At 37.2% G+C, this 15,925-nt stretch overlaps 2 protein-coding genes across 2 annotated transcripts; both read right to left on the bottom strand.

Moving 5' to 3' along the window:
• Positions 1-1,009: 1,009 nt before the first annotated feature.
• Positions 1,010-2,025, bottom strand: LOC145613617 (uncharacterized). Its single transcript, XM_081668712.1, has 2 exons — positions 1,670-2,025; positions 1,010-1,601 (listed from the first exon to the last, which is right to left on the bottom strand). Exons 1-2 carry the CDS (start codon positions 2,023-2,025, stop codon positions 1,010-1,012), a joined length of 948 nt encoding a protein of 315 aa, XP_081524838.1.
• Positions 2,026-8,403: 6,378 nt separating this feature from the next.
• LOC145614222 (GEM-like protein 1) lies at positions 8,404-12,050 on the bottom strand. The gene is made up of 4 exons (XM_081669242.1): positions 11,747-12,050; positions 11,546-11,647; positions 9,863-10,134; positions 8,404-8,930 (listed from the first exon to the last, which is right to left on the bottom strand). The coding sequence occupies exons 1-4, from the start codon at positions 12,033-12,035 to the stop codon at positions 8,748-8,750; spliced, it is 846 nt and encodes a 281-aa protein (XP_081525368.1). The 5' UTR covers positions 12,036-12,050; the 3' UTR covers positions 8,404-8,747.
• Positions 12,051-15,925: the final 3,875 nt, after the last annotated feature.

Genomic DNA, 15,925 nt, shown 5'->3' on the forward strand with positions numbered 1-15,925 from the left:
AAGATCCTCCGGGACCGCCTCAAAGATGACTAATCTTTCTGTAGCCGTTACTCCATAATTAGCTAACCAATCTGCAGCCCGATTAGCTTCCCTGTAGCAATGGCTAAATGTAAGTTCCCACCCACGCTTAGTGATTAAGGACTTACATTTCCGTAACAAGTGTATATAAGGAGAGTTGGGGGGAATTGGATCCACCAACATACGCATAATAACCTCCGAGTCAACTGTAACTTGGATCTTTCGATGACCACCATTCCAAGCTATAGCTAGACCCCTCATCACCGCAAGCAACTCAGCTTTAGTATTCGAACAGATTCCACAATTAGAGGCAAAGCATTCATATAATTCACCTCGATGTCCTCGAATAATGCCTCCTGCACCTGCTGGTCCGGGATTACCACGTGAAGCTCCATCAGTATTCAAACGCACCCAATACTCACGAGGAGCAATCCATCTGATCAGTACTTCAGTTCTCTTCCTTTTGCGGATATTACTTCCAACAATATCACTTTCAAAAGCACGCTTAATGTCCCCCACTCTAGCCATAATGAAGCTGCATTGATCAAGTGGAATAACAGCATTATCTTCAAAGGATCTTTCGTTTCTCCATCTCCACATCCACCAATAAGTGGTAGCAAAAGTTAGATTCCAACCACTTTCAACATTAGGCTTGATCGGATTCAAATTATGCATAAGCCAATCTTGTAAGCTCAGGCTATTCCACCCACCTTCACAGTTAATACCCAACTTGCGCCAAACTGATCTTCCTGCTGGACATTCCCTCAATATGTGATTCATATTCTCTTCCACACATCCACAAACATAACATCTGGGATCAGCCGTGAGGTGCCTAATAAAACGATTAGCGTTTGTCATGAGTTTATCATATAGGCTAACCAAAGAAACAATCGAATCCTTTGAGGTGCTTGAATCTTCCAAATATAATTCCATCTCTTATCCTCTTGAGGGCTGTCAGCAGACCCTGTTCGAATTATGTTCATAGCAGATTTCAAAGAGAAACCCCCCTTGTCGAACCATTCCACACTATCGAGTCAATGGCTTCATCGTCAGCTATTAATTCATGAGAGTATATCTCCTGCACTATATTGGTTGGAAGATAATCAGCAAAGCATTCAATTTTCCACCCAATGCTTTGATGCCAAAAGGAAGTTGATTTCCCATTTCCTACAGCTATGTCGATCCCTTTGCGTAACACATCAATATTTTCAACTATACCCCTCCAAGCATTAGAAGAGTCAGCCTTATGTTTGAACATCTCAACATCACATCGGCCTTTGCAGTATTTTTGTCGAATAACATGAGCCCAAAGGGAATTAGGCTCCGCAAGCACTCTCCATCCGAGTTTTGACAAGAAAGCAGAATTAACTTGTCTCATAGAACGCAAGCCAAGCCCTCCTTCATTCTTAGGCATGGCCACTTTATCCCAAGCCACAAGATGCATTTTCTTCTTTGTATCTGTGCTTCCCCACAAGAAACCACGGATTTTGCTATCAATTTTATCACAAATACCTCTAGGAACCCGGGTTGTTTGCATAGCATAATATGGAGCTGCTGACAAAGTAGATTGGGCTAGAGTAAGCCTGCAGCCATCGAAAGAACCTTAGATTTCCACCCTGCCAGTTTATTATTGATTCTATCAATTAGAAACTGGTAATTTTCCTTCGTTACACGTCCATTTATCGTTGGTACTCCCAAGTATTTCCCAAAATCTTTTGTATGCTCCATTCCTAATTCTTCACATACTGCTTCACGAATGTCATAACTCGTGTTATTGGAGAAGTACACTCGGCTTTTATCGACACTTACCCTGCTACCCGAAACTTCACAGAAGGTATCGAGGCATCTCTTCATACATCTAGCTTGGTCTAAACTAGCTTCACAGAATAAAATAAGATCGTCTGCAAAAGCTAAGTTCGATATGGGAGGTCCACCAACACTAGCTCTTGCTGGGATCCAACTTCCCAAGTTACACTCCCGATCAATAAGATGGGCAAGTCTCTCCATACATATAACATAAATATAAGGAGAAAGTGGATCACCTTGGCGGATTCCTCTGGAAGGGGAAAAACATTCCGTGGGTTCTCCATTTCATAAAATGCTCAGTTTAGTAGAACATATGCACAACATGATAAGATCAATAATCCTTTGAGGCAATCGAAGTTCTAGAAGAGATTCCCTAATGAAGGACCATCGAAGCCGATCATAAGCCTTTTCGAAGTCTATCTTCACCGCCATATAACCTCTCTTACCTTGCTTTCGTCTCATAGTGTGGAGCATCTCTTGCACTATGATAATGTTATCTGTAACTTGTCTTTTCGGGACAAAACTACATTGAGTCGGGGAGATCAAGTCAGGTAAGAGAGGCTTTAAACGATTTACAAGGACCTTTGTCACCACTTTGTAAGTAATGTTACAGAGTCCAATGGGGCGAAATTGATTAGCTTTTTGAGGGGTATCCACCTTAGGAATAAGGACCAAGAAGGCTTCATTGAGACTAGCAGGGAAGTTACGCCCTTCCAGTATTTCCAGAATTGATTTCGTGACACTAGGTTGGACTGTCTCCCAAAATTTTTGATAAAAAATTGGCTGAAATCCGTCTGGTCCGGGTGCTTTGTAAGGATCCATACTCATAATAGCCGCTTGAATCTCACACGAGGCAAATGGTCTTGTTAGTAACTCCCAATCAGGTTGGTCTATATGAGGAAAATAGTCCAAGAGTAAACCTGAAGTGTTACCCCTGCTAACCCCTGTATTAATCTCTTCGGAAAACAAATCTTGCCAGTATTTCATGACCAAATTCTTAACCTCGACTGGATCACTAATCCAATTTCCATCACGGTCTTGCAAAGTCTCAATTCGATTTCTTCTTCTTCGAATAATGGTTGATAAGTGGAAATAGCGAGTATTGCGATCACCATCACAAATAGCTTCCACCCTCGACTTTTGAAACCATAGAAGCTCTTCTTGTTCTAGAACCTCATTCATTTTTTTCTTTAACTCCGCTTCAAGTTTGAGAAGATGAATAGGAGCTCCATTAGCCATAGCTCGTTGAATCCCTTCCAACCGAGCCCAAAGTTCTGCTTTTTTTCTGAAAATATTGTGGAATTTTTCTTTGTTCCATATGTTCAACTCTGTAGCAAAAACTTTCAAGAATGGAATTAGGGGCTCGCTATTTTTCCACTTATCACAAACAAAATCCTCAAACGATTCATGTTTCAACCAAGCTGCCTGAAATCTAAACGGTTTTAAGGCCCTAGGGATCGGAGTAAAACCATTTAGCGAGATCAAAATAGGACAGTGATCCGAATTTATACGAGTCAAATTACGAACTGCTCCCTCATCGAACCTCAAACGCCAGTCTTCATTAGCCAACGCCCTATCTAGCTTTGCTGCTTTGTAAGTTGCTTCGGATAGGCCCCGACTCCAAGTATGTTGTGGACCAGAACTACCTAAATCAATGAGATGATTTTCATTCACCCAATCTGAGAACTCTTTGCATCTTCTCTCCATCTCCGAACCTCCAGCACCAATTCTTTCAGCCATGCTCATAGTATCGTTAAAATCCCCTGCCAACATCCAAGGGCCAGTAAATGATCTACTAATGTTTTCTAATTCTCTCTATAAATCCCTTCTCAGAGTCGAGTCAGGACTAGCATAGATCGCTGAAAAAATCCAAGGGTCCTCATCTTTCTTTTTAACCTCGACAGTAATGTGTTGAGAATGATTGTCTAAAACAGTCACCTCTATCAATTCTTCTCTCCAGAAAAGCCATATACCACCACTGAAACCTTGAGCATCAACTCTCGTTTGGCCTGAGAAGCCAATTTTATCACAGATTTTTTGAGCTTGATCCCCACTTATAAGAGTTTCTATAAGAGCCATAATAGTCGGATCATTAATTCTAACTAGTTCAGGAATTGCAGCTAATTTACTACCAATGCCTTGAACGCTCCACACCATGACTTTTATCGACATATTAAACATCGGAAAAATAGGGAAACGATCATAGACATTACTAGGAATGTTAGGCAGTAGACCCAGGAATGCGTCTCTCAACGCCTTCATTGGTCCGTCTGTTTGAATTGGGATCTCCACTGTCACCAGCATCTCCGGAGGATTGTGTCGAGGTGGCAGGAATGAATTCACTTGGATCTCCGCTCCGTTTGCCGAGGGATGTACCTTGATTACTGTTGGACCATCCATCAGATAATCCATCAACGCCGCGTAAGCAGGAGGAATTCGGGTTTCCAAAGTGATGGGAATTCGAAGGGGATGCATTCTGATGTTTCAAAGGAGAAAGGGTGCGAGAAACAATTGAGAATCCCCCTTCACTACACTGATCACCAGAACTCGACAGAGTAGGAGAAATATTCGGCTCAATATTAAAAATATTGGGCTCAATATTTTCCTTATTTTTTTTGTTAACTAAATCTTGAAATTTGTTAGGAAAATATTTTTGATTGGGATTACCCAATATTCTATCATATTCGTTCCTATCAATTTCCTTAGTAGTATCCAAATCTTGTTGACCACTCTTGAAATTATTTTTCAAGGATATACCCAAATCAATAGTTGATTCTCCTTCCAAGTCAATCTCCATTCCGAGCTGTCCATTATTTCCTAAGGAATTATCCTTGAGCACCTCATTATTATCCTCTCCTAAATTTATTGCCTTTTTCATTCCCAAGTTGCTAATCCCAGTTGAACATTCAACTGTATCCTCTTTATTTTCAGCCGTTTGATTAGGCCTCAAGATTTCCTCTTCAATTTCCATAACTTGATCTTGGTTCAAAATGTTAAACCTAGATCCTTTGTTTTGTCCTTGCTTACTTGACCCTGTTGAACCATTCGCACCATCATTAGACTTTTGCTGACCCACTTTGGTTATGACCTGTGTCTTAGGACCATTATTACCACTCTTGGACTTAGCACTCTCTGTAGCTTTCTGCTGAATCTCCCCTTTGGATTTAGGAGAATACTTTCTAGTGGTTCTTTGGACCAACATCCACGAACCAAATTGGTCACGCTCTTCTGGTCTAATTGCTGGACTCTGCTTCGTAACAGGGGCATCAATCCTCTTGAGGACTCTATCACCATTGTCATCAGTAATTACCTCAAATTCGCAATCACTTTCTTTATGGCCTAATTTGCCACATTTAAAGCAAATTTGCTTTAATCCTTCGTATTGAACTTTCCATACCCTACCATTGAGTCTGAATTTAGAGAGCAATGGTTTGGACAAGTCAACTTCAATACTAAATCTAACATATTGCCCTCTGCTAATTGATTCAGTGTTCTTGTCGATGCTGATCACTCTACCAATCTTGGATCCTATTTGCTGCAAAAGTTGCTTGTCGAAATATTCCAAGGATAGTTGAGGGATACGAACCCAGGCTGTTAAAAACTTAATAGGTGCCTCATCCGCAACGAAATTAGGAACCCATTTTCGAATAGTAAGATAACTATCACCAATAATCCACGGCCCTTGAATCAAGACATGGTGATGATCTTCCATGTTGGTGAACCTTACCACATAGTAATCAAATCCTACATCTGTCAAGGATATATCTCCCTTTAGACTCCATTTGAGTCGAAGTCTCTTGATAAAAACCTCATAATTGAATTTTTTATCAAATAACTTGATGATAAGCGCATTTTGCCATGGGAGGCGCAACCTTCTTTTCTCTTCTTTCGTGAGTAGAAAGGTAGGACATGATTCATCATCCGAATCACAATCCAGAGGAACATCGTCATCAGACTCCCAGTCATCACCTATCACAGAATGATTAAGGCTATTTCCAGCCACACCATGCCCTTTCCCAGTCATTTGACTATAGGAAGGTCGATTCACCAGAGGTGTTGAATCCACCACCATTTCAGCCGTTTCAGGCACAAATTCAGTCTCCATTTCATTCATCTGATAATCAGTATGATTGTTAGGAGAATTTTCTGGAGTTCTTTTGAATTTTTCATTCGATCTTGACATTTGGTCTTTTTCCTCGCTCGAGAGTTCTTTCGCTCTCCATTTTGTTACACTACATCCCATTATTAAAAATGTAATTAAAGTTATGAATACTTTATTCGCCAAACAATATTACTACAATGTATATTCAAAAATTAGTGTCGAACATGTTGTCCTACATATGACAGTAAGCTAATTCATTTTAGTTATATTTAAAGTCATAACAACTCAATTTGTTGAAATCCTCATTAATTTGGTGCTTGATTGAGCATTGAACTAAAAGTTAGGAATCATGATTGTTTAGTAATTGTCACACACTTAAAAAGGGTAGTTGGACCAAATTAGAGGAGATAATACATATACTATGAAAAATTCCATTTCCTAACTAAAGTGCTTAATGCACTTTCATTGGATCAACGCAGAATTAGAATAATAATGCAAGTGATAGTGAAATATGTATTACAAGGTCAACAAAATACGTTTTTAATGAATGTTAAATAAGATTTGACAACTATAAGCCTAATAACCTCAATTTACAACCGACCAAATCTTATTACAGAGCTTTCATTATCATTCATGATTGGTGGTATATGCTTATCCATATTGGGCTGGACTGTCAACTTCTTGGGCCTAGTAATTGGACTACTTGAATCTAAAAGCCCAAACTCTACTTGCATTGGGCCGAATTGGAAAATCTATCTGTCGAATTTCACTCAGGCAAAAAGTTTGTGGAAACTCATATATTCCTAAAATCAATCTTGGCAAGTTCCCTATTACTAGACTCTGGTCAGTGGAGCTGGGTATGGTACTCTAGCACCACAACACTGGTAGCTAGTTTTCTTTTCCTTTCGTCATGCCGGTGTGTAGGCACGTCGATGTGTGTAACTGATTTCGGCGAGTCAATGAATAGGGGAATAAGTTATGCATTGAGAATTCTGCTCAATACAAAACACTTTGTTATTATTTTGCTTTTGCTGAACTGGTTCTACACTACAAAAAATTGTATTACTTGAGCAGATTTTACATGGTAGACCAGACAGGCCTTAAACAAAGAGTTGTGCATAACTGTGAACAATGTATAAACTGATATATATCATATACTAATCTATTCAACAAGAAATAAATAAATAAAACACATAAACTGTTTGCATCATCATTTATTTCTTTATTTACTTACTTTTAAGATCTTTTACAAATTCAAGTTCATTCTGTATGTTGTACTAGACCAAGTCAAATGAAAAATAAACCAATCAAAACCCCAATAATAAAAACCATTGCATACAAAAGTACTCCATTATCAATGGGATTCAATGATGGATCTTTGACACCATCAAATGCTTCAGTGACATGAGAAGCCATATCGCGATGTGTGGCCTGTAGAGCTGCCAAGGCAAAAGCATGATCAATCTTGGAAGCTGAGTCCACTGCGGCGGGAGTTGGAGGAGGTGTCCTTGGTGGTGTCCTTGGAAGCGAGAGGAAAGGTTCAGGTACAGGTGCAAGATCTTCTGAGGTGAGTATTGGATAGGATGCATAGTCAGAAGGGTAAGAAAATGATGATGTTGAGTTGATATGATCGTTCTCGCTATGATTAGTACCTAGTTTGATTGATTTCAGCTTAACATTGATGCTCATTTTCTTGATTTAGTTGATAAGACAAGGTTCTGCTCTGAAGAACCGAAGATAGAAGAGGCAAAGATGGGTTTGATGCTGATAAATAGAAAGTAGGAGATATTGAAATAGTCTCGAAAATTTGTAATAAAAATTTGTATCCATCTCTTTCACAGAGAATTGATCAAATTCAACGAAACAGAACAGTAATTTAATAAGAAGCAGAGGTAACTTACAGATGTTTTTCCTGGCTTTTTTGATGAACCAATAGCCGAGACTTGGTTTGCTACAAATATATAATTCCTGAAAATGGTTACTTTACTTATTTATATACTCAGACTTTCTATTTAGACCTTAATACTGGTAGGTATGGTCATATGGATACTTCACAGAATTAACTCCAGTCCAATAACAAGAAGCTGTTCTACAGGTGAAGATTATGCCACACGAACACCGTGCATGACGAAACCTCGGTGTATATAGGCTAACCAATTTAGCACAGGAAAAATCAGTGAGGCAGCAGTTCCCACCTCCTACCAGTGGAGCTACCCGAGCTGGATTTGATGCTCACCACAGCACATGAGGCTCTAACCCCTAACCCCCCCCCCCCCCCCCTTCTCTCTTCCTCCACAGGAGTTAGGCGCTCCCAGCCTACATTAGTTAGCTACCCATGGCAGGAGGAAGTCTATCATAACCACTTACACACCAGTTTTGAAGTTTTACATGAACATGAGATATCTGATTCGTTGGCAGAGATATAGAACAATAAGAACATCATATACGTTGCTCAAACTTACAAGAATCATGACAAGTAAAACAAAACACAATTGATTTTATTACATATTGCATGAATCACCAATAAATACAACCAATGAGTACTATAAACAATCGCTACATCCATCTTTAAAAAAACAAGATAATCAAGGTTCTAACAATCAATAGAGCAATAACATCATATCGATTGTACAAACATAACAAACCCCGTAACATCAAGTGTACAAACATACCAAACCCCATAACATCAATTGTACAAACATAACAAACCCCACCAGCAGTAAATTATGATGTACATATTTCCTGTCTCAGAAAATAACAAATTTTGCAAAAGCGTTTATCTACAATAAATTATCTTCTCTGAACAGTCATTTGTTTGGCATCAACATACGCTTTGTCCCTGCAATACTTCTTGCAGATACTTCACAGCATTGTCATAGTAAACAAACCCCATGAACCAAAACTCATGGTTGTCAACTGAGATTATCTGAATGTACTTCTCAGCCGAGTTAATTTTGCTAGTTGAAGGGTTAACTGCTTTTAACTGATCCAATGGAATAACCACCTAATACAAATAGTATAAAAATTATTGATAAGCAAACATAAAACCAAAACTCCATGATGTAAATGCAAGCTGGGGTGACTGGTGAGCTATGTGCACTGGCAGAAATGAAACCAGGCATATAAGGGGGGATAACCAGCCAGTAATCCGTAAAATAGACACTGACTACACAAATGTGACAGAAATCCATTGAAGATTTCCTAACAAAATGAATGGGTTAATGATTGTTACAAACATTTTTCTTTCATTCTTGCATTATTATACAACAGCATATCACTACAAAAATTCCTCAAATATTGGACTAATCCTGCTTCAAGCTATCCATAATGTCCACACCATATGACATATCACAGCAAAAATTACACATAAAGTGGACTAACCCTGTTTCAAGCTATCCATAATGTTCATACAATGCACACCGTTTGCAAATACCTATGATCAGCTCCAGCCTAGGATGGGGAGGGGCCTGGGGGTTTGATGTGCACAGCCTTACCCGTAATAAAATTGCTAACATGTGTCTCTATTAGCAGAATATTGCAATTACAAAAAAAGGTTCTCTCCATATAACCTTGACAGGAAAGGCAAAATGACGGACATATTACTTCACGCTAATTCATGCTATTATTATATCTTAATGCTCACAATTTGGGCAGCTAGAGTATACTGACTATTCAATCATAAATGGAAACACAGAAACTGTAAATTCAACCATCTCTACAAAAGGCGAAAGTATGATTAAACAAAACATAGCTAAAAAGGGCAGCAAAAAGTTGTCACAAACACTTGAGGCAATATTAAATTTCTGAACTCAGACAATTCACTCAAGAGGCCGGCACTTTATCTAAGAGCACCTATAATCCCGGGAAGGGGTAATCGAGAAGGGAATATAAATATAAGGCAGATAACATTAGAAGATCAGAGAGAAGGACACAAACCTTGTAGTAGCTCCACTCAGTTTTGTCACCATTTGTGTATGAAAGAGGATTGTCACTGCAGAATGCAAGCTTTACTGTTGATAGATATAGAGTTCCCATGACTGGACCAGCAGATGTTGACAGGTAGCAAGCAAACCACTTCTTAAGTTGCTCCTCTGGAAGAGTCTCGAAAGTTTGCTTGAATACCTTTTCATAACCACCTTCAGCAATAACTTTTGTTTGTTGAGTAATTCTTGCAACAGCAGCATCAGCAACACTGGGGCTTGTTTTCACTGATTTAAGGACATGGTAGCATAGTAAGTAATACTTTCCCAAAAGGATAATACAGAAATAATCTAGAACAGAACATAGATCCCACATTACAAATTACAAGAATAAGTATACACAATACAGATGTATGATCAAGTGTCAGGCTTGGCCATTTACTAATTATTTACTATTTAGTATTATTTCGGACATAGTTGTGATGTCCAAGTGTCCTCACCCATAACTACAATGTCAAGTTGAGAAAGAGAGCACTTTCGGGGGAAATTTAGAGCCCATTAACACGGTTAAATAACGGAGTCATAAACTCAGTCAAAATGGAAATATGTGATAGCTTAGGCATTTACAATGCTGCAAAAACTGATAGATTCCCCTTAAGAATATAAAAGAGGGTTCAACCTCGGGGGTTAGCTAATAACTACGAAGTATAACTTTAAAGGTCGACTGGTAATTTATAGCATCTTCCTCATTTCAATTATTCGTGTTTATTTTAAAGATAACTTAGCCTGAAAAGTAACCCTTTTGGTATACTGACTAAACTCCAAAGATAAACAAATAGTTTTCTACACCCTAATACATACAATTACCCTGCTATCAATTAATTTTAGGGTTGTAAGCTTCCAAAAGAAGCATTCTAATTCCCTGTTATTGTTTTTGCCTTTGTTACTCGGACTCTTCATTTCACCTCACGTACCCATGTCAAACTCTCGAAACTAGGACATGGGTGGGACACTTGGACACTTAATTTTATTATAGTTCAAAAACATAAAAAAATTTCACAAAATAGCCGGGTCGGACACGTATCCGTGTCGGACATGGTAACCGAGTCCAAGTAACACAGGTTTTTGCAGTCAATCACTGTCATTCATGTTCCTAGCTAAAAAGAGCAGAAAGCACGATTGACAACATTTTATGATATTCCAACAAAGATAAAGGATATGTTTTGCTTTTTTTTCAAAAATTTGAATAATAAAATGATAAGAATGTTATGAAAGGGTCCATCTTCCACATTGCCCTTATCATCAAAATTGAAAGCCCAACTGCAAGCTGGAGTTGTAACAATACTGCTCATTTTAGAATGAATGAACACCTTAATCATAGCATGCATCAATTTGATTGTCTTAAACATTCATTTTCATCATTATCATTTGATACACTGCAAAAACTTTTGCAATGCATGCAAAATTTGAAATGTACTTCCTCCATGTAAAACTACTGTCATATAGATAGTGCAATCTGAATTACAATTACCTAATAATAATGATCATTACATTTCAGAATTTCAACCAAAATAATAAAGATCATAACTTTATAACAGATGACACGATTTCAACATCGAGTAATCACAAATGCAGAACAATCAAAACAACAAAATCAATCAAACAAACAAAAAAGGGGGAGAAAGAAAGAAAGAATTACAATGCTGCCACATATTGCCAGCAAGATCCTGAGCCTTAGTAGAAGCATCGACAGCCTTCTTCTGCCATTTCCCCAGCACATCCTTCACCGAATCCATCGTTTCTACAAACCAAAATCAATAAACCCAAATCAAATCAAACCCCAAATCACACAAAATCAAAACCCTAATTCAAAATTAATCAAAATTAAAAATGTTCATACTCTTGGAAGATGACGTGGGAGCAGGGGCGGCAGACACGTAAGGGTTGGACTCATTGGGCATGGTGGTGGCGGAGGAAGGAGCAGGAGCAGAGAGAAGAGGGTCAGGTGGTGGAACGACGTCGTTTGGGTCGAGCTTTGGGTATGGCGCGTATTCTGATGAGTGGGTTTCATCGGAAGATGATTTGGGGGTTTGGTCTGGATTAGGGTTTGGGGTTGAAGTGGGGGTTAAGTTATCGGGTTTAGGGGGTTTGGATTCATTGACGGTGGGGGTGGGAGGTTCATGATCCATGGTTGTGGGATTTGTGATTGGAGAGAGAATGAGAGAGATGAGGTTAAGGAAGGGAAGTCAAACCAAAAGGGGGATTCATTGGTTGGTTTTACCGTTACAACTGTTTTTTTTTTTTTTTTTTTTTTTTTTTTGATGAGTCATCCTTTACTATGAAAACGGAGTAGAAAACTAGAAATTACTCCATGGTATGTGTATTAGGGTCTGTTTAGTTTGCCTTATATTTGTTTATCTGAATTTATCTGATTTGATCTGATTGTCTAATTTGACCAAACTTTATATATATATCATGTGGGATCTTATCAGATTCGTAATAATGTGTATTTTATTAAAATGTAATTTTCATAATTTTTTCATTAAGAAATTAAAGGTATTTAGCGATAAAAAAGTGCACATAAAACGATGTTCTGAGCTGAACTTATATTTTCTGATCTGATCTGAATCTATTTTTTCTGATATGAACTTATTTTTCTGAAATAAGTAAAAATGAGGTGAACTAAACAGGGCCTTAGTCCATTTTTTGTGCAGCTTGTCACACCGTATGAGCTTTGGTGAAAAACAAATTAACTTCTATAACACTGCTCGATTAACCTCGTAATACTGACCAAGTAAATAACCCTTGTAATATTGAACAAGTAACCCATATAACATTGACGAAGTAATCCTTGTAACACTTTCCGAGTAAACCCCTATAATTGTAACGAAGTAACCCCATAATTGATGGCCATCCATATATAAGAATTTGTGTATTAGTATCTATTGTATTTGATTGACGTAATACATTAACTAATGCGAGTAAAGTAAAAACGACATAGTTATGAATTATTTGGGGTATTGATGTAAATTCGACAAGCTGAGTTATAAATTGAAGTAACGACGTCGTTACTTCTTCCTCAATCCTCCATTATTGCTTCCTCATTCTCCTTCCCCCTATTTCATTCCCCGATCTTCACCATTATTAACTTCATCTTCGAAAAACCAAACTCAATGGCAGCAGGATAATGAATATATGGGTAATTTTAAAATCAGTAAAACTCATCTACCGGTTGGTCTATTACAACACTAAGGCGTTGTTTAATTCAACTTAATTATTATCTTAATTTAGAAAAAGTAAGTTCAAATAATAATAAAAATAAAAAAAAAGACATGCAAGTTCAGATTAGACATTGTTTAATGTGCAGTTTTTTATCGCTAAAAATCTTTGATTTTGTGATGATGAAAAAAAATTTATGAAAATTACCTATCAATAAAATACACATTACTAAAATACACATTATTATGAATCTAACAAGACCTCATTTGATATATTTCTATATAAATAAATTATCGTCCTAGTTAGGTTAAATCAAACAATCAGATTAGATTAAATAAGCAAAAATAAAGTGAAATACACTAGCCCTAAGTCATCTCATCAATTCTATACAAGTGCAATTGGATATCTCTTGGGTTGACTTGACATTGGTCTCTAAAATTATTATAAGAACACATCATTTCTAATATTGTTTTCCAATCGCTCAAACTCTCGTCTCTACTTTCAATTCTTCTTTGTTACACTAACTTAGAAGTTAGAACTGGTATCTGAGAAACACCTTATGCTAATTTGTGACTAGACAGGTATCTCTTAATATATAAGTGATCTTTAGATGATTCAATTTGGAAGTGTTAGCTTCTTTCAAGAGCTTTCTAATGATATGTCATATGCCCAATTTTGATTTAAAAAAAATAGTTAGCCATTTCACAAAGACCTTACGTAGTTGAAGCGTTGTTGACAAGGTGCTTGACTTGGCAAGTTCGTGCATGGTAGAGTAGGGCGTTGTTTAGTTCAGTTTAAGCTTTCGTGTTTTATGGAATGTTTTCTAAAACTATATTTCTTCTATGATGCTAGCTATTTTATTATACTTGGAAATTAATTTAGTGTTTTATTAGGGTTTTCTTATATTGTAAAAGACCCCTTTAGGTGATCAATTAGATCAGCCATTAAGATTTAAGACTCCTTGTATTACTATCTCGCTCTTGCTCATTTATAGTAAAGAAGCTCTTAAATCCCCCACCTTTGAACGTAGGTCTAATGTGACTGAACCACGTAAGTCTATGTGTATTTTATTTATCTTTTTCTTTATTGTTTTTCTCTCGTTTCTATTTTTCACTGACTTATTCCGCACTAATCAAACACAATTACACACTTATTTTCTAACACCTTCCAAAACAGCTCACTCTATATATTATTTATGTAGGTTATGAACTGTACAAGACATTATTACTGTAGCTCAGCTTACTTATTGGCTTAAGTCAGTTTGTTCTTCATACTACATCCATCCATAATCCATAATCCATAATTAAAGTTGTCACAAGCACAATTCTCACTACGACACTACATCCATCCATAATCCCAATTTTCCAAAACGAGGATTGAGGATATATATGATATACTAGTATATCAATTGAATATTAAAAGTGGCTTCACAAACTCTTAAAAACACCTGATTTACACTAAATTAGTGTAAATCGGGGTGGGCAACTTCATCACCGAGAAAAACACCCACCACCAAACCACCAACCCTGTCGGATTCCAGCGCCGCTGACCTCCCCCATCCCCCGATTCCGGCGTCGCTGACCTCCTCCATCCCCTGATTCGTGTCGAACTTCGATCCCTGCCCCGATTTCGCGTCGAACCCAGTGTCGGGTTTGGTGGGTTTTCACACTTTCTTTCTCTCTCTTCCTTCAAATCAATCCACTAACAACTACAACTATCTTTCCCCCAAATTCTAATATCGCTTCCTATGAACACAACTACACAAAATCCGAATCAACATCCAACACAAAAAAAAAAAAAACAATCAAATCCATTCATCAAATCCCAAAAATGATCCAAAAATTGAAACAAAAACAAGCTCAAATCAAAAAATATTAATGGGGTTAATGGGGTTTTGGGTTGGCTGGGTGAGTGGGTGGGATTCCGGTTGGTGGTTTGGCGGTGGGTGTTTTTGATTTTGTGTTTTGTGAAATCAAGTTGGCTTCTGGACTTATGTAGTTGTATTGCACTGAAATTGCAACTTCAAGAACAAAAGGTTTAGTAGACTTCGAAAGTGAGAGGTGATGACTGATATAAAACAAAAAACTTTTGCATTTTGTGTTTATTTTTTTGATTTTGATACTCTGTTTTTGTGAAAAAGGGGTAACTTTTGTAAAAAAAAAGGGGTCACTTTTGTGAAAAAAAAGGGTAACTTTTGTGAAAATATAGGTTACTTTTGTAAAAAATAAAAAAAAAAGGGGTCACTTTTGTGAAAAAAAGGGTCACTTTTATAAAAATATGGGTCACTTTTGTAAAAAAAAAGGGTCACTTTTATAAGAAAAAAGGGTCACTTTTAGCAAAATGTTCGATGTACAATAAAATTATTGTAAAGCGGGTGCATGCAAAAGGTTTTGAAGTTGCTTAAGGACTTAACACTTAAGCTTTGGGCTTTGTTTCAAGTATGTTAAAGTGCTCCTCCTTTTTCACTTTTTCTTTTTTTTTTTTTATATAAAAAAAAAAGATTTATAGGTCTTGTTAAAATATCATTTTATTGTCCTGGCCTATACTCCCACTCATTATTTACTCACGATTTTATGAAAGTCGTGACTAATGAATGCAAAAATGTTTGATTATATTTTAAGGGCTTGGTGTGGAATTTGTACTAAATGACACAAGTTTGGAGCTTTATGTTGGCCGGCTGATTTATTTTTTAGTTTTTGTGAAGTTGACACATATTGTTGATGAAAAAAAAATATAAAATCTACTGTATTATAATTTTTAAGTTGCTTTGAGCTAAGCTAGTTCATTGAAACAGACACACAGATACACACAAATGAATTGTACTAATATGTGATAATTCGCTACGCTTTGCTTGCGCGTT

This window comes from Chenopodium album, chromosome 25 (assembly GCF_948465745.1).
Source record: "Chenopodium album chromosome 25, dcCheAlbu1.1, whole genome shotgun sequence".
NCBI classification, from domain to species: Eukaryota; Viridiplantae; Streptophyta; class Magnoliopsida; order Caryophyllales; family Amaranthaceae; genus Chenopodium; species Chenopodium album.